Here is a 15,509-nt window from a genome sequence, read left to right on the forward strand (position 1 = left end):
TTCAATATTCAAAAGGGGCGAAATTTTGGGAAGAAAAATCTCACACCACAATGCTCTCCACTCAAAACCAAGCTAGGATTAAGGATGAGAGGAAGATTCTAAGTGGTTTTGGCTTTTGAATTACTAAAAATGGTTGAGAAATAGAGTGGCTAGGGTTTTGCTCTTCCAAAATGATTTCTCCCTTCCTTTCCCTCTCTCACGGGTTCGTCTGCTGGAAGAAGAAGAAATGAAGCTTCATTTGGTTTATTTGCACTTAACTTAGTTAAGTTTTCTCCACTGGGTATGAGCTCATCTATCTATTCAGCTCTATTTTTTCAAACTTTACCTAATGGTCTGAAATATTTTTCTAGGAATATTTCTAATTTTATTTTTATATTTTAGGTACTTTTGCCTACACATATTTTTACCCCATAATTTTCACTGACTGCACTTTTACCTCAAAAGTGACTCTAAGTCATTTAATTAGATATTTTACCTAATATAATCCACTAATGCAAAATTAATTGCCTAATTACATGCAATTAATTACATCTCATGTGAGTGATATTATACTTTGAGATTTTTGAAAAACAAGTTTTTAGTGATTTATTGACACAAAACTTGTTTAAAATCGTTTCCTATAGCGAAGGAATTTCGTTCATGAATATATTATTGTGAAACATAGGGTTCATATTATGAAAGTTTTATTTTTTCTTTAAATCAATCTTGTTTCATTGATGTAAAACAAAAATTGGTTTAGGGGTTTTTGTTCCTATGTTATTTTTCTATTGTTTTACGTTATTTTTAATACAAAAATCATACATTTTTGTGCAGTAAAAATATCAACCAATAGCTTGAAAAATAATTTTTAAACTTCCAAAAACTCTAAAAATTCGCTAAAAAATCTTCTGGTTTTGAGATGGATTAAATTAAAATCTTGTTTGTTGTTTCTAAGTTGTTTTGTGATAAAAATGACTCAAAATTTGCTGCTTTTGACCTTTGACGAAACTCTTATGGCAGAACCTGATTTCTAGCGGGTTGACCTGTCAAAGAAAGAAGAAGACACTACAATAGAAAATTCTCAAGAAATCCTAGGAATTAGGTTGAGATTGTGAGAAAGACATCCTATTTATATTTCTCACTAAAAAGTTTCACAAAATTTATACCAATAGAAAATTCATTAAAATCGTTATATTTTTGAATACCACAAAATTATTATTTTTCCTTTGTTTAAAATCCTGATTGAATAACAACATATTTCGACGGACTCTAAAATAATCTTTTAAAATTTTAATCGAATATTATATAATTTTTTTAATCCTTTAAAATTTTAATTGAATATCAATAAATTTTTTTATTCAAAAATAATTCATTAAAATACTTTAAAGGCTCAATTCAATACCCCCGTAAAATTTCCTATATTATGGGAAACAAGCCTAAGTGATTTCGTTTCTTTAAAGAAAAAAGAAAAAATAAAAAAAATCTAGTAGTGGGTCCATCACTGTATAAGGTTTAAGAGAGGTTTCATCCACATCCTGCAAGAACACCGCACAATCATTCTGTGTTTCTTTCATTCCCACACTCTCCACCCACTCACTCTTTCACCAGAAGAAACAGAGAGACCCATATACTACAACACCAATTCTCCAATATCTACAATGACATTGGCATCTTCATTTCCCACTCCTCAAGTTCATGCCTACTACGGTAACACCGCCACCAGCAACCACCACCATCACCACCACAACCACCTTCAAGTTAAAAGAAAACCCCACAAAACCCTTCACTTTCTCTTTATTCCAACCTCCTCCTCTTCCCTATTCTCCTTTTCTTCTTCTTTCACCTTCACTCCCTCCAACCCAATCCAATCCCACCCCAACCACCACCTCCTATTGGACTCAACCAACGACAATTTCTTCGTCGAAGACCTCAATTCCACCGTGGACAACAACAACAAAAACGACGAGGCGTTCCCGAAGAACAGGATCTTCATCCAGGAACCGCCGTGGATTTCGTCCCTCTTCCTGAAGGGTTGGCTCGACATGGAGTTGAGGGAGATGGAGAAGGCGAAGTACAATTCGCTGCGGCGGAGGCAGATAGAGGCGGAGACGGAGGCGTGGGAGAGGATGGTGGAGGAGTACAAGGAGCTCGAGAGGGAGATGCGGCAGAAGAAGTTGGCTCCCAATTTGCCTCACGTTAAGGCCCTCCTCTTGGGGTGGTTCGAGCCGCTCAAGGACGCCGTCGAAGCCGAGCAGAAGGCGCACCGGGCGCGGTCCAAGAAGCAGCAGTCCTCCATTGCCCCCCACATTGATTCCTTGCCGGCGGCAAAGATTGCGGTTATCGTGATGCATAAGATGATGGGCCTGGTGATGGAGAATGAGGCAGGTTGTGTTCAGCTTGTTCAGGCTGCTGTTCAGATTGGCATGGCTATGGAACAAGAGGTACTTGTTTATTGTTAAAAACTCATGTTATCAATTGATACTCAGGTCATAGGTTTGACTCATGTAATCAGCATTTGCAAATTAAAGTAAAGTAAGACTGTCTAGTATAGACCGTTTCCAGCATGTTGTGTAGAGCGGGAGCTTTGTAGCAGGAGGTTGCCATTACTTGTTTATGTTGATCAATGTGTGGTGAATAGTACTGTGGGGCTCTAATGATTTCTGTTTAACCGTTTTTTCAAATTTAAATTTTCTTTTGGTATGTTGTTTTCAAGATAACAGAGTGAGCCTCTTGCTTTGTGTTGAAAGGTTACGTGTTCAAATTCGGGAAATAACTTCTTTGCAAATATGCAAGGGTAAGAATTGCCCTCACCCCTACCCTAGCCAGTCAGGGTTGGATGGGGATTGATTTTTTATGTTGTTTCTAAGATGGAAAAGGGGGTTAGTTTGTTGCATCATGAATGCCAAGGCTTATTCTTGAATGTATTGGAACTTGGAAATAGTAAAACTATATATGCATGTGGAATGCAACCGCTGCCTACCTCCAATGCTTAAGCAGTTAATAATTGATTGTTTTTTTACTCAAAAGTCTTCATAAAAGCCTTCCCTTTTGTAGGTGTCTGTTAGAGTTATATAAAATCATTAATGTAGCTTCACCCAACAGCTTAAGCTTTTGGGTTGAATTGATTCTTTACATGGTATCAGAGCCTCGGTGTCACGGGTTCGATCCTCACTGTCCCCATTCTATTAATAAATAATAAAGTATTGTGGAATTTCTTAGCACAGGTAGGCTGAGCTTTATACATCATCCATCCCTCAAACCCAATGGGCTATATCGTGTGAGAGGGCGCGTTAGAGATATATAAAATCATTAATGTAGCCTCACCCAACAGCTTGAGCTTTTGGGTTGAATTGGTTCTTTACAGCGTCACTTGACTGAAACTCATTTGATGCAGTTATTTCATATATTAAATACAAGTTATAATTATCTTATTGTATTTCAGGTTAGGATGCATGAGTTCGTTGAAAGAAATAAAAGTCTCCGGAGTAAGAAGACAGAGGCTGGTGCCGAGGACAGTTCAAATGATGATAACGAAAAACAAAGGAAATATGTAAATGGTTTGATCAAAAGAAAAAGAATGAAAGAGGTGCAGCTGGCATTGAGAAAAGAAGAAATTAGTCCTTGGAGCCGTGCTACCCAGGTCAAGGTTTGTGTGCATGTCCTTGTGTAATCATTGTCCTTTTTTTTCTTCTTGTTTTTGTTTTAAAACTGGAATTTAATAAGTTAACTCTATGAAATTATGCAGCTGGGTAGTCGATTAATAGAATTATTAATTGAAACAGCATACATTCACTCTCCGGTTAACCAGTCTGCTGATACTCCACCTGATATTCGACCGGCTTTCAGTCATGGCTTTAAAGCTTTATCAAGGAATCCAGGGTGAGGCTTCACCTTTTTTTGTTGTTGTTGTTGCTTTTTTTTTTTTTTTGTGGGGGGGGGGGGGGGGGGGGGGGGGGGGGTTGTTGGGCTATAAATGAATAATTAATATTTTCAAATAACTAAATGACACCGTATGATTACAGAAGATTAGCTGTTTTTGTGGTAGGAGATTATTTGAAAATTATGTGTAATGTGTCTTGTTTATCATTTATTTCTCTCTGTCTCTCTCTCTCACACACACAAATGTAGACATGATTTACACACGCCCATACAAAATGATGCTATTGCTCTTCAGCATAGAAGGTATTGTGATGGAGTATGATGCAGAATCTGTGCTTGAGGAAAATGAAAGAATAAATGTCCACATTTAAGAGGGTCTCAAAATTTCCATGTCTATGTGGTAGATGTTTTAAACTGTGAACGAGGAAATATCTCAAAAGAATAGGCATGCAAAGTATTGATGAAAGTGCCTTTATCATGCTCATTTTTGAATTGTAATTCTGAATAACAGTTTGGTGCTTGTAGGCAAAAGATTTTGAAGAATTATGGCGTTATACAATGTGATCCCTTAATCCTAGTTGGGCTTGAAAAATGTGTAAGTTGAGACATCTTTTCTTTTTCTCAAACGATACTTTGAATTTTTGACTCAGTTGAAGTTATTGAGCAACATGTTAACGGTTTTTATGATAGCTTCATGAATGAATGCAAAAAAATTCATTATTATCTCTAGCAATATGTGTATGATCTTCCTGTATATAAGAATTATTTTTAACCCCACTTTCCCTGCCCCAAAATAGAAAGAACTAGGATTTAGATGTAGGTAGACGAGGACCTGGACACCTTGCTTCTTATCAATCTATGAAAGCATCTTGCCAAAGATGTTCCACTTGAATGGAATCTGGTCCATATTTTTCTGAGTTCCTTGTTTTTTCCTACTATTACTAGCTAAAATCATGAAGTTTTTGTTGAAATCATTAAACTTCCACACAACTAATGGTCATAAGTTCGGTTATTCTCAAACTTGTTTGCTTTTAAGCATGCCATTAGGCATCATTTAAATATTAGATACTTCTAACCCTTACAGAATAGTTAGCATGCACTACATAAAGTGAATATATCTTAAGTTGCTTACTTACTGATCAATGTCCTTGTTTTGGTGCAGGCTAAGCATATGTTAATGCCTTACATGCCAATGTTAATACCTCCTAAAAAGTGGAAAGGGTATGACAAATGGAATTGATCCTTCTAGTATTGTATTTTGAAATTCCTGCATTTGGTTAGATTTTATGTCATTATAAAATGATTTATTGTTTGTACCAAAAAAAAAAAATGATTTATTGTGCTCAGTTCCAATCTCTCTCAAAATCAAAGATAAAGGACGACAACTAATCAAATGAACTTATAGCTAGTTCTTTTAAACATGGAAACTAACTTGAATTGCAAAAAATATGGAAGTGGTAAAGAATACAAGTAACTGTTCACATTTTGTTTATAATGTCCTAGCTGCTTGTCTGTGTGTGTTTGTGTGCCTAATATCTGATAATGCTCTTTTTAGGCATGACAAGGGCGGGCACTTGTTCTTACCATCTTATATCATGCGTACTCATGGATCTAGGAAGCAACAAGATGTAATGAAGAATGTCAAAGGGGAACAAATGCAAAAAGTTTTTGAGGTACTTTGTGTAAATTTCTGTTTCCCTATTTAATTGCCAAGGAAGGAGTGTCCTAGTATTACATAAAAGATGTGATCCGGCAAAAAAAATTGATGTATTGTTTGCATGATCGAATAAATGATCAGGAACTTGCTGCAAGTCACTGTAGTATTTTTTTAGTAGTTGCAATTTTCTTTTCATTAATCTTTTTTTGTATTCCTTAACAGTTTCAAAATGTGTAGTCTTCTACATTTACTGGTTAATTGAATTGTATATAAAGTCCTACCTAAGGCATCATTCTTTTTATTTTTGTGAAGTGGTTAGATAGTAGTTAGTTAGACTAGTTAGTTGGTTAGAAAAGTTATGTGGTTAAAATTGTAGAGGTTGAGAGTTAGCTTAAATAGGAGGAAAGGGCAGAAGAGCGGGGTTTCTGATTATCATTTGGAAACTGAGCATTAGATTTGTTGTAGAAAGGGAAACCCCTTGAAAGGTGTTGTAAATATGAAAAATATTTATAATTATGTAAAAACCCAATTCAATCTAAAAGCTTAAGCTGTTGGGTGAGGCTACATTAATGGTTTTATATATCTCAACACGCCCCCTCACACGAGAGCCCACTGGGCTTCAAGGGTGGACAATGCATAGGCACATCTACCTGTGCGAAGAAAGAAATTCCATTAGAAAGAAAGTGGGGGTGGTGAGGATTGAACCCGGTACACCGAGGCTCTGATATCATGTAAAGAACCAATTCAACCTAAAAGCTTAAGCTGTTGGGTGAGGCTACATTAATGGTTTTTATATATCTCAACAAATCATTTATCTCCTTTATTATCCATATTAGTGTTTCCTTATTTTTGGGATTTTAGTTTATTCCTTCTTCATCCCATTAGGCTCATTAGCCTCTCTATAAATATTGTACCCCTTTATTTGTCAGAGAAAGTATGTCCTTGATCTCCTTAAAGAAATAGGAAAATTTGGGTGTAAACCTTTCGGTACTCCAATTGAGTAGAATCACAAACTGGAAAGCAAAGAGGAGAGGCCTCTAGTTGACATAGGACAATATCAATGATCGGTGGGAAATTGATATATTTGGCTCATATTAGATCTGATCTAGCTTATGCGGTTAGCATTGTTAGCCAATTCATGCACGACCCAAGGGAAAAAACACCCGCATACAGTGGATAGAATTCTCCAATGTCTTAGGGCCACACCATGCGAATGATTATTATTTTGAAGAGGGCAAAACCTATCCTTTGAATTTTACGCAAACGCCGATCATGCTAGATTAGTAACTAATCGGTAGTCTACCTCAGGCTATTGTATGTTTCTTTATGGAAACCTAATGACATTGGGGAGTAAAGAGCAAAATGTGTTGCTATGTCAAGTGCAGAGGAAAATTTTGAGCTATGACCCAAGGTATTTGTGAATTGTTATGGCTGAAAATCATTCTAGATGATCTCAAAATGAGATGTGAAGGATCTATAAAGTAACTTTGTGATAATAAGTCAGCCATTTGTATAGCACACAATATTATCCAACACGACCGAACAAAATATATTGTGATCAACCGCCACTTCAAAGAGAAATTAGACAGCGAATTGATCATTACTCCATATATTTCTTTTGGTCATCAATTAGCTGATATTTGGACCAAATGACTTCCCGCCGACAGTTTTCAGAACTTATTAACAACTTGGGAATGATAAATATCCATCCCTTGACTTTAGGGGGAGTGGTGTAAATATGGAAAATATCTGCAATTATTTATCCTATTCCCTTTATTCACTAGATTAGCGTTTCCTTATTTTTAGGATTTGAACTTATTCCTTCTTCAACACATTAGGCCCATTATCTCTCTATGAATATTGGACCCCTTTTGTACTTGTTGATAATATTTCAGTTTTCTATTGCCAAGTGAAGGATAATTCTCTCCTTTGTTCTTTATTTGTATTTCATCATTACTGAAGTATTTTTTCTCCTTTCATTTGTTTACTCATCTCTCTTTGAAAACTCAGAATCCATTTCTAGGTTCATTATAATTTGGTTCAACCTCCCGTATCAAGATTGAGGGAGATGAAATTAGGAGTGGAAGTGTTGGAGCATTCAATGGAGATTCTAAAGGTGACCTGCAAGCATAGGTCTCAATTATCGGAGATCAAGAAGAGGGTTGATGGAATCAAAGAGATCAAGCATATACTTGGAAGGTGGATGTAGAAACAAGGCATAATTTGGAGGACGAGGGCTCAAATAAGCTACCTATTCATGAGGGCATTCATCCCCATCTGACCGGGCATGTAGAGAAGAATGTGGAGGGGAGTAGGACGAAGTGTAGTGGTGAGGAGGCTTGTTATTAGGCAAGAAAGGTGGAGTCACCCATCTTTGATGGTAGTACATGAGTGCATTTCTATGTGCTGGATCAAGAACTAGAAATTAAAGAGTTCAATGGATTGAAGGAGGAGGTTGAGATAGGGAGATCATTGAATTTCTCTATGTTAGAGAAGGAGCTTGTTTTAATGGAGGAAGACCACCCTACAGGTCACAACTGGATGAGCAAGAAAGGGTTTCAGTACCCAAGGGGTTGAATAAGTGAAGAAGTGCAATGCAATGGCTATAAAACTCTAGCTTTCGAAAAGTTAGGTCAGCTGTAATACCCCATATTTTTATTAACTTTAACCTTATGCCTTTTAGTTAATTTGAGGAGCTCAAACTTTTAAGTTTCGAGGACGAAACTTCTTTTAAGGAGGGTAGAATGTAATACCCCATATTTTTATTAATAAAATAATAATAATAATATAATAATAAATATTTTTGGATAATAATGATATTTAGTATTTTTGTAATTAATAATATTGGTATTTAATATTTTTAATTAATGAGTTAATAATAGTTAAAATAATAAGAGGTAAGATAATAATAGTAATATTATTTGATTTATGTGATAATATATAATTATATATATATATATATATATATATATATATATATATATTAGATGATAAATTATGATTAACTGATTTATTAATTGATGATTTATGTATTTATGTTTGATTAATAATGATTGATTAATAATGATTGATTGATAATGTTCGATTGGTAATGTTCGATTGGTAATGATTGATTGGTAATGATTGATTGGTAATGTTCGATTGGTAATGTTGATTGGTAATTTGATTAGATATGATGAGTCAGCATTGAGTCAGTAATGTATGAAGTCAATATCTGAGTCAAATACATCAATAAAGAAAAAGGAAATAAATGCACGAAACCCATATCTGAGCCCAAAACTTCAACTATAAATAGAGGTCTAGCCTAACCAAACCAATTCACTCTTCAACATTTCTCCTCTACTACTCTCTCTCTCCTTACTTCAAAAGTTTATTTGTTTTATTTTCTATATTCTTTTGGTTACCAACCGGTTCTCTGCCCCAATTTATTCTCTTCTAGAAGTTAGCGAAAATGGAGACCAGGTAATCCTAATCCTTAGGTTATAATTTTGTTTGAAGTTTATTAATAGTAATCCTAATCTCTAGGTGGTTGTAGATTTGTTGTGTATGAAATTTTATTGGGTGTCCTATTATTCAGGTAGTTATATGTTTGATATATGTAATCTCAATCCTTAGGAAATTTTAGGATGTTTTAATATATTATATGTAACCCTTAAGGTATTTAAATTAAATTATTTTAACCTCTAGAAACTAATTGGATTAATTATTAGATTTTGGCTTTACTCTAATAGATGTGAATATTTGAATTTTGATTTGGAAAATTATGATATGATGATTGGATTTGGGTTTCGCTCTGGTAGATGTTAAATATGAAAATTATGATATTATTGGATAATGGATTTGAAAATTATGATGGATTTGAAAATTATGATATTGTTAGATAACAGATTTGGAAATTATGATATTATTGAAAGATTGAATTTTGAAATTATACTCTTGATTAAATTGATGTGGAAATCATGAAAACTATTTGACAATTATGAGAATCGTGACAAGATTGGATTGATTGTATGTGATTGAATAAATTAATAGTGGGAGGATAGCTTTGGGATGGTACCTCCAAAGGTGATGAACACAACTTTTGGGCTTTATGCCTCCGATGTGAAACTGATGTGAAAAAGATTATATCCGTTCTAGCTTTGGGATGGTACCTCCCAAGGTGATGAACACAACTTTTGGGCTTTATGCCTCCGATGTGAAAAAGATTATATCCGTTCTTTCCAAAGTGGTGTCTGGCAGGGTTTCCCGGGATACTAGTAGCAACTTTGGGAAGAGGTGTGCACACTAGGAAGATGTGAATTGATTATGGCCAATTTTGATTATACGTGGCTGGTAACAGTGGTTTTTTCCCGGGTCACGGGGTAGACTGGCAGGGTTTCCCGGGTCTACCATGGTTCTCTTCCCACTAAATATAATGAACTTAAACATTATTAATAATGAAATTTTTTATTTGATTTGATTATGAAGAATGTCATTGAGTTGTGAATATTATCATATTATGATTAATGTTGTGCTAAATATGTTAGTTGATAATTACCAAATACATCAAATGAACTTAATAAAGATAAATATTATATAATGGAATTTTGATTATTATATTCATATTTGATTTGATTAATGTGGAATCGATTTGAACACTATTTGATATTTGATTTAATTTGTTATTAATTACATTAATCGTATTTTGATTGGGATTACCAGCTTTGCTGACTTTTGTGTTTGTTTGACTGCAATGATCCTGCGGCTGCGGGGGAGCAGATTTTCAGTGAAGCATGTTGCAAAGGATGGGGCTAGCTGTGGGCAGTGAGGATCACGACTCGGATATTTCTAGCTGTCATAAATATTATGTATAAAAAAAAAAACTATAGTCTTAGATTTTTATTTGAATGTAATAGAGTTAGCCTTGCACTTGTCCCTGTACAAGTGCGGCGGTAACACTTCCCAAATTTGATTATTTTGAACTTCCGATGTTATTTATAAAATTATTGAATTTATTTATGCTATTATAAATTGTTAGAATTTGGGGTGTTACATCAGCCCATCGCCATTGCTGGAGCACCAAATGCAGATTTGTTCGTGGAGGCGAGTGGATCTTTAGCAGTGAACTTGCGTGCTAGGTTGCCCTGCCAGAATTGTCAGGCTCAGCTCATTGTGCGACAGTTGATGGGAGAATGGGAGATGAGGGGCAAACAAGGATGGTTGCTGCAATGAGGATTACCATGAATGGTATAGAAAAAATAAAGGGTACAATGGGAATTACAAAAAGTGGTTTGCTTCCTTGACCTAATGGGCCAAGCCCAAAAAGAGCATAGAGGAGTCTTTGGGACAAGAAAAGTGGGCTTATGTATTAAAAATGAACCAAGTCAACCCACTTAGACCAATAGAAAGAGAGTATATTTTTGGTACTACAGGAGTAGACACTTGTAAAGAACCAATTCAACCCAAAAGCTTAAGCTGTTGGGTGAGGCTACATTAATGGTTTTGTATATCTCAACACGCCCCTCACACGAGAGCCCACTGGGCTTGAAGGGTGGACAATGCACAGGTCTACCTACCTGTGTGAAGAAAGAAATTCCACTAGAAATATTGAAAAGAAGTTTCTATATATTGATCTTGAATAATTTACATGAGTGAGTATTTATACAAGAAAGAATCGCTAAGAATGACTAAGCGATGACTAATCAATCCTAATCACAATCAATTCTAATCAATCACAATCAATCCTAATCAATCATAATCAATCTTAATTAATAGGAAATAAAAACGGAAACATGTTTGAATTCTGATTTTCTACACTCCCCCTCAAGTTGGGAGGTAAATATTGATCATTCCCAACTTGCCAATCAAGTCTTCGAATGCTGGATGGTGTAGGCCCTTGGTAAGGATATCTGCCGTTTGCTCTTTAGTTGGAACATATATCAAACGCACACTTCCATCATCTAATTTTTCTTTGATGAAGTGACGATCAACTTCCACGTGCTTTGTTCGATCATGATGCACAGGATTTTGAGCAATGCTAACAGCTGCCTTGTTGTCCCAATATAGTTTTATTGGTAGTTAATATGAAATCTTCAACTCTTGAAGAAGTCTTCTCAACCAGATTCCTTCACAAACTCCATGAGCTAAAGCTCGAAATTCTGCTTTAGCACTACTTCTTGCAACCACTGTTTGCTTTTTGCTTCTCCAAGTATCAAGATTTCCCCACACATAGGTGCAATAGCCTGAGGTAGATCTCCTGTCTACTGATGAGCCTGCCCAATCTACATCAGTGTAGATTTCAATTGTTCTTTTATACCCCTTTTTAAAGAATAATCCTCTTCCTGGAGTATTCTTGAGGTATCTAAGCACCCTATAGACTGCACTAAGATGCTTCTCCTTGGGTGAGTGCATAAATTGACTAATCATGCTCACCGCAAAGGCAATGTCAGGACGCGTATGAGATAAGTAGATTAGTTTACCAACCAATCACTGATATTGTTCTTTATCCACCTCATTCTCATCTTCAATACCTAACTTGGTATTAGGTTCCACAGGTGTCTCAGCAGGTTTACACCCTAACATTCCTGTTTCCAACAAAAGATCTAGAACATATTTCTTTTGTGTTAGAGTGATGCCTGTTTTGCTCCTAGCAACTTCCATACCAAGGAATTTCTTCAAATTGAGCTGCTAGAAATTTCTTCAAGGTGTTCAATTCCTCAATATCATCACCTGTAAGAATTATATCATCTACATATACAATAAGAATAGCAATTTTACCATCCTTAGAGTGTTTGTGGAAGAGAGTATGATCAGTCTGTGCTTGAATGAAGCCTCTTCTTTTGACTGCTTGTGTGAATTTGTCGAACCATTCTCTGGGAGACTGTTTCAATCTATATAGAGACTTTTTTAGTTTACACACTGATCCATTTTCCTTTTCAAAACCAGGTAGAGGATCCATATAGACTTCTTCATGTAAGTCACCATTTAGGAATGCATTCTTCACATCTAACTGTTGCAGAGGCCAATCTATATTGGCAGCAAGAGATAAGAGAACTCGGATGGTATTGACTTTAGCAACCGGAGCAAAAGTCTCATGATAATCTATCGCATGAGTCTGAGTGAAACCCTTTGCAACCAATCTTGCCTTGTATCTGTTGATGCTATTATCTGCATTGAATTTTATTGTAAACACCCATTTGCATCCTACTGCCTGTTTTCCTTTAGGTAGGGTCACTATCTCCCAAGTTCCATTTCTTTCTAAAGCATTCATTTCTTCAAAGACAGCATCCCTCCATTTTTGATCATTGAGAGCCTCATGTATATTTCTCGGTATCTTTGTACTATCCAACATCGTATTGAAAGCACGAAACCCTGGGGACAACTTTCCATATGAAATATGATTAGAAATAGGATGAGTAGTACAAGATCGAGTACCTTTTCTGAGAGCAATGGGCAAGTGTAGATCATTTTCACCACGACACTCAAGTATTGGGGTGCTGAAACTAGAACATGGTTCAGAATCCTGGCAGTGTAGAGGCTCTGGGTTATTCACACTTTGAGGAGGCTTTCGCCTGCTATAAACTTGTCCCCATTTTGAGGAGGCTCTTGATGGTGAGGATTCTGTAGCTCCCCTTGTTTCCAAAAGTAGAGGTAATACCGTGACATCAGTAGGTTCCCATGACTGATCTTCATCTACTCCTATAGACTCCCCCTGAAGAGAAGTCGAGGGGAAGAAAGGGTCATTCTCAGAAAAAGTGACATCCATAGAGACAAAGACCTTACGAAGAGAGGGTGAATAACACTTATAGCCACGTTGAGTAGGAGAATAACCAATAAAGACACACTGGAGAGACTTAGGATCAAGCTTAGACCGTTGATGGGAGGGAATATGGACAAATACAACGCAACCAAATAACTTGAGAGGTAAGGAGGAGACACCTCGGAAGGAAGGGAAGATACGGACAAGACTAGAAAGAGGAGACTGAAATTTCAGAATGCGAGATGGCATTTGATTTATCAGATACGAGGCAGTGAGAACTGCCTCTCTCCAAAGATATTTAGGAACACTCGTGGTAAACATAAGAGCCCCAGCAACTTCAAGGAGATGTCGGTTTTTTCTTTCTGCAACTCCGTTTTGTTGGGGTGTGTCAGGACACGAGCTTTGGTGAAAGATGCCATGTTGGGAAAGATATTCTCCAAGAATAGAGTTAAAATACTCTTTGCCATTATCTGTACGAAGAATTTGTCTAGCAACTTGGAATTGGGTTTGAACCATGGCATGAAATTTTTTAAACACGGATGCAGCATCAGACTTATCCTTTAGAAGATACACCCAACAGACTCGAGAATGGTCATCAATGAAGGTAATGAACCATCGAGTACCTGAAATATTTTTAATACGGGCTGGACCCCATATGTCACTATGAATTAAGGAAAATGGGGAAGAGTCATGGTGAACCTTAGAAGGATAATGAGCACGAGTATGCTTGGCAAGTTAACAAATATCACAAGAAAACAAACTTGAACTTTTATTAATAAATAAGTTTGGCAACAACTTCTGAAGATAAATAAAATTTGGATGGCCTAGCCTACGATGCCACAGCATAACATCATTACATGAATCAAAAGGAAATATAGAGTTTTTTTCTACGAAAACAGCTTCATGAGTCACATCCTCCTCAAAGTAGTAAAGTCCACCATCCTCTCTAGCACTGCCAATCATCCTCTCCGAGTCCTGTTCCTGAAAAACACAACCATGTGGAAAGAATTTAGCAAAGCAATGCAACTCAGAGGTGAGCTTGCTAATGGAAATGAGATTACAAGTCAGAGAAGGAACATAAAGAACTGATGTCAAAGTAATCAGCTCAGAAAGTTTAATAGTTCCGTGTCCCGCAATCTGGGAAAAACTGCCATCGGCGATCTTGACCCGAGAAGGTTCAGAATATGGAGTGTATGAACAAAACAAGCCAAGATTACCTGTCATATGATCAGAGGCTCCAGAATCAAGGATCCAATGATTTTGACTATCAACATGGAAAGCTGTACCTTGCTGGACCACATGACTAGTGGCCTTAGGAGGTTGAGTCAAAAGTCTCTGAAGTTGTTCAAACTGAGTCTTGGTAAGAAAGACACCATCAGAGGATTCATGAGGCTCATCAACCTTGTCATCAGTAGATTTCTTAATTTTCCCCTCAAGATAGCCCATCTTACCCTTTGCCCGGATGACCAACTTAACTGATTGAAACCATTGCAGAAAATTCTTACCGTTCAACCGGTGATTGGTGATCTGCAATCCTAAGTTGTCTCCATAGGACTGAGAATTTGGGGCAGATGAGGAGGCGGAAGAGTGTTTTGAGGAAGCCATGAATAGAAAGAGAAGGGTTGACCGTTCATGAAAAAATCAAGTTTTGTAAATTTTTGATCTGACCTCTGGAACAGGAAGGGGAGAAGCCGGCGAGAAGGTTTGTGCAAGTCGCGGCGGAAAAAGACGTTGGGAAGGCGGCGCGTGGAGCTCACGCGTCGGAGATTGGCCGCGCGTGTGACGGCGCGTGCGGCGGTTGACGGCGATGGGTCCAGCGGCGGTCGACTCGTCGGATCCTTCTGAGTCGAATGGTCACCTCACTTTCTTGATCGGAGGTTAGTAGACTAGGTTTCTGTGTTGGACAGATTCAAGGAGGTGTTTAGGAGGTGTTTGACGATGATGGAAGTGTTTGGATGGTTATTTCAGATTTGAATTAGGGTAGGAACGAACCCGCTCTGATACCATGTTAAAGAACCTTGGGATACACCACCCCAAAAGCTAGCTCTAAGGGTGGGAGTGCCTAAGGTCTTATAAACTCTCACATTAGTTGCTCTTCAACCAATGTGGGACTATATATCTCAACACGCCCCCTTACGCAAGAGCCCTCTTGGCTTGAAGCGTGGATTATGCAACAGGCCCAATCTTTGGTTTACCTTTTTTGTGCTTCCACTTTAAAGTGGGGAGCGGTGAGGATCGAACCTCAAGCTCTGATAC

General features: G+C 37.0%; 1 protein-coding gene across 3 annotated transcripts in view; it reads left to right on the top strand.

Annotated features, from left to right (window-relative positions):
• Window positions 1–1,568: 1,568 nt before the first annotated feature.
• Window positions 1,569–15,509, top strand: part of LOC133308494 (DNA-directed RNA polymerase 3B, chloroplastic-like) — a 35,096-nt gene continuing 21,155 nt past the window's right edge. For all 3 annotated transcript variants that reach the window (XR_009751174.1, XR_009751175.1, XM_061509119.1), the window contains exons 1-6: window positions 1,569–2,420; window positions 3,422–3,625; window positions 3,725–3,858; window positions 4,384–4,453; window positions 5,021–5,079; window positions 5,414–5,531. Coding sequence is in view for 1 of the 3 variants with exons in the window: in XM_061509119.1 (XP_061365103.1) it covers window positions 1,638–2,420; window positions 3,422–3,625; window positions 3,725–3,858; window positions 4,384–4,453; window positions 5,021–5,079; window positions 5,414–5,531 (1,368 nt within the window). In the remaining 2 variants the exon portion in view is untranslated. The remainder of the gene's footprint in view (window positions 2,421–3,421; window positions 3,626–3,724; window positions 3,859–4,383; window positions 4,454–5,020; window positions 5,080–5,413; window positions 5,532–15,509) is intronic.

The sequence above is a fragment of the Gastrolobium bilobum genome, unplaced genomic scaffold (assembly GCF_033153095.1).
Source record: "Gastrolobium bilobum isolate Gb01-03AN ecotype WA unplaced genomic scaffold, APGP_CSIRO_Gbil_v1 utg11162, whole genome shotgun sequence".
In the NCBI taxonomy this organism is placed as follows: Eukaryota; Viridiplantae; Streptophyta; class Magnoliopsida; order Fabales; family Fabaceae; genus Gastrolobium; species Gastrolobium bilobum.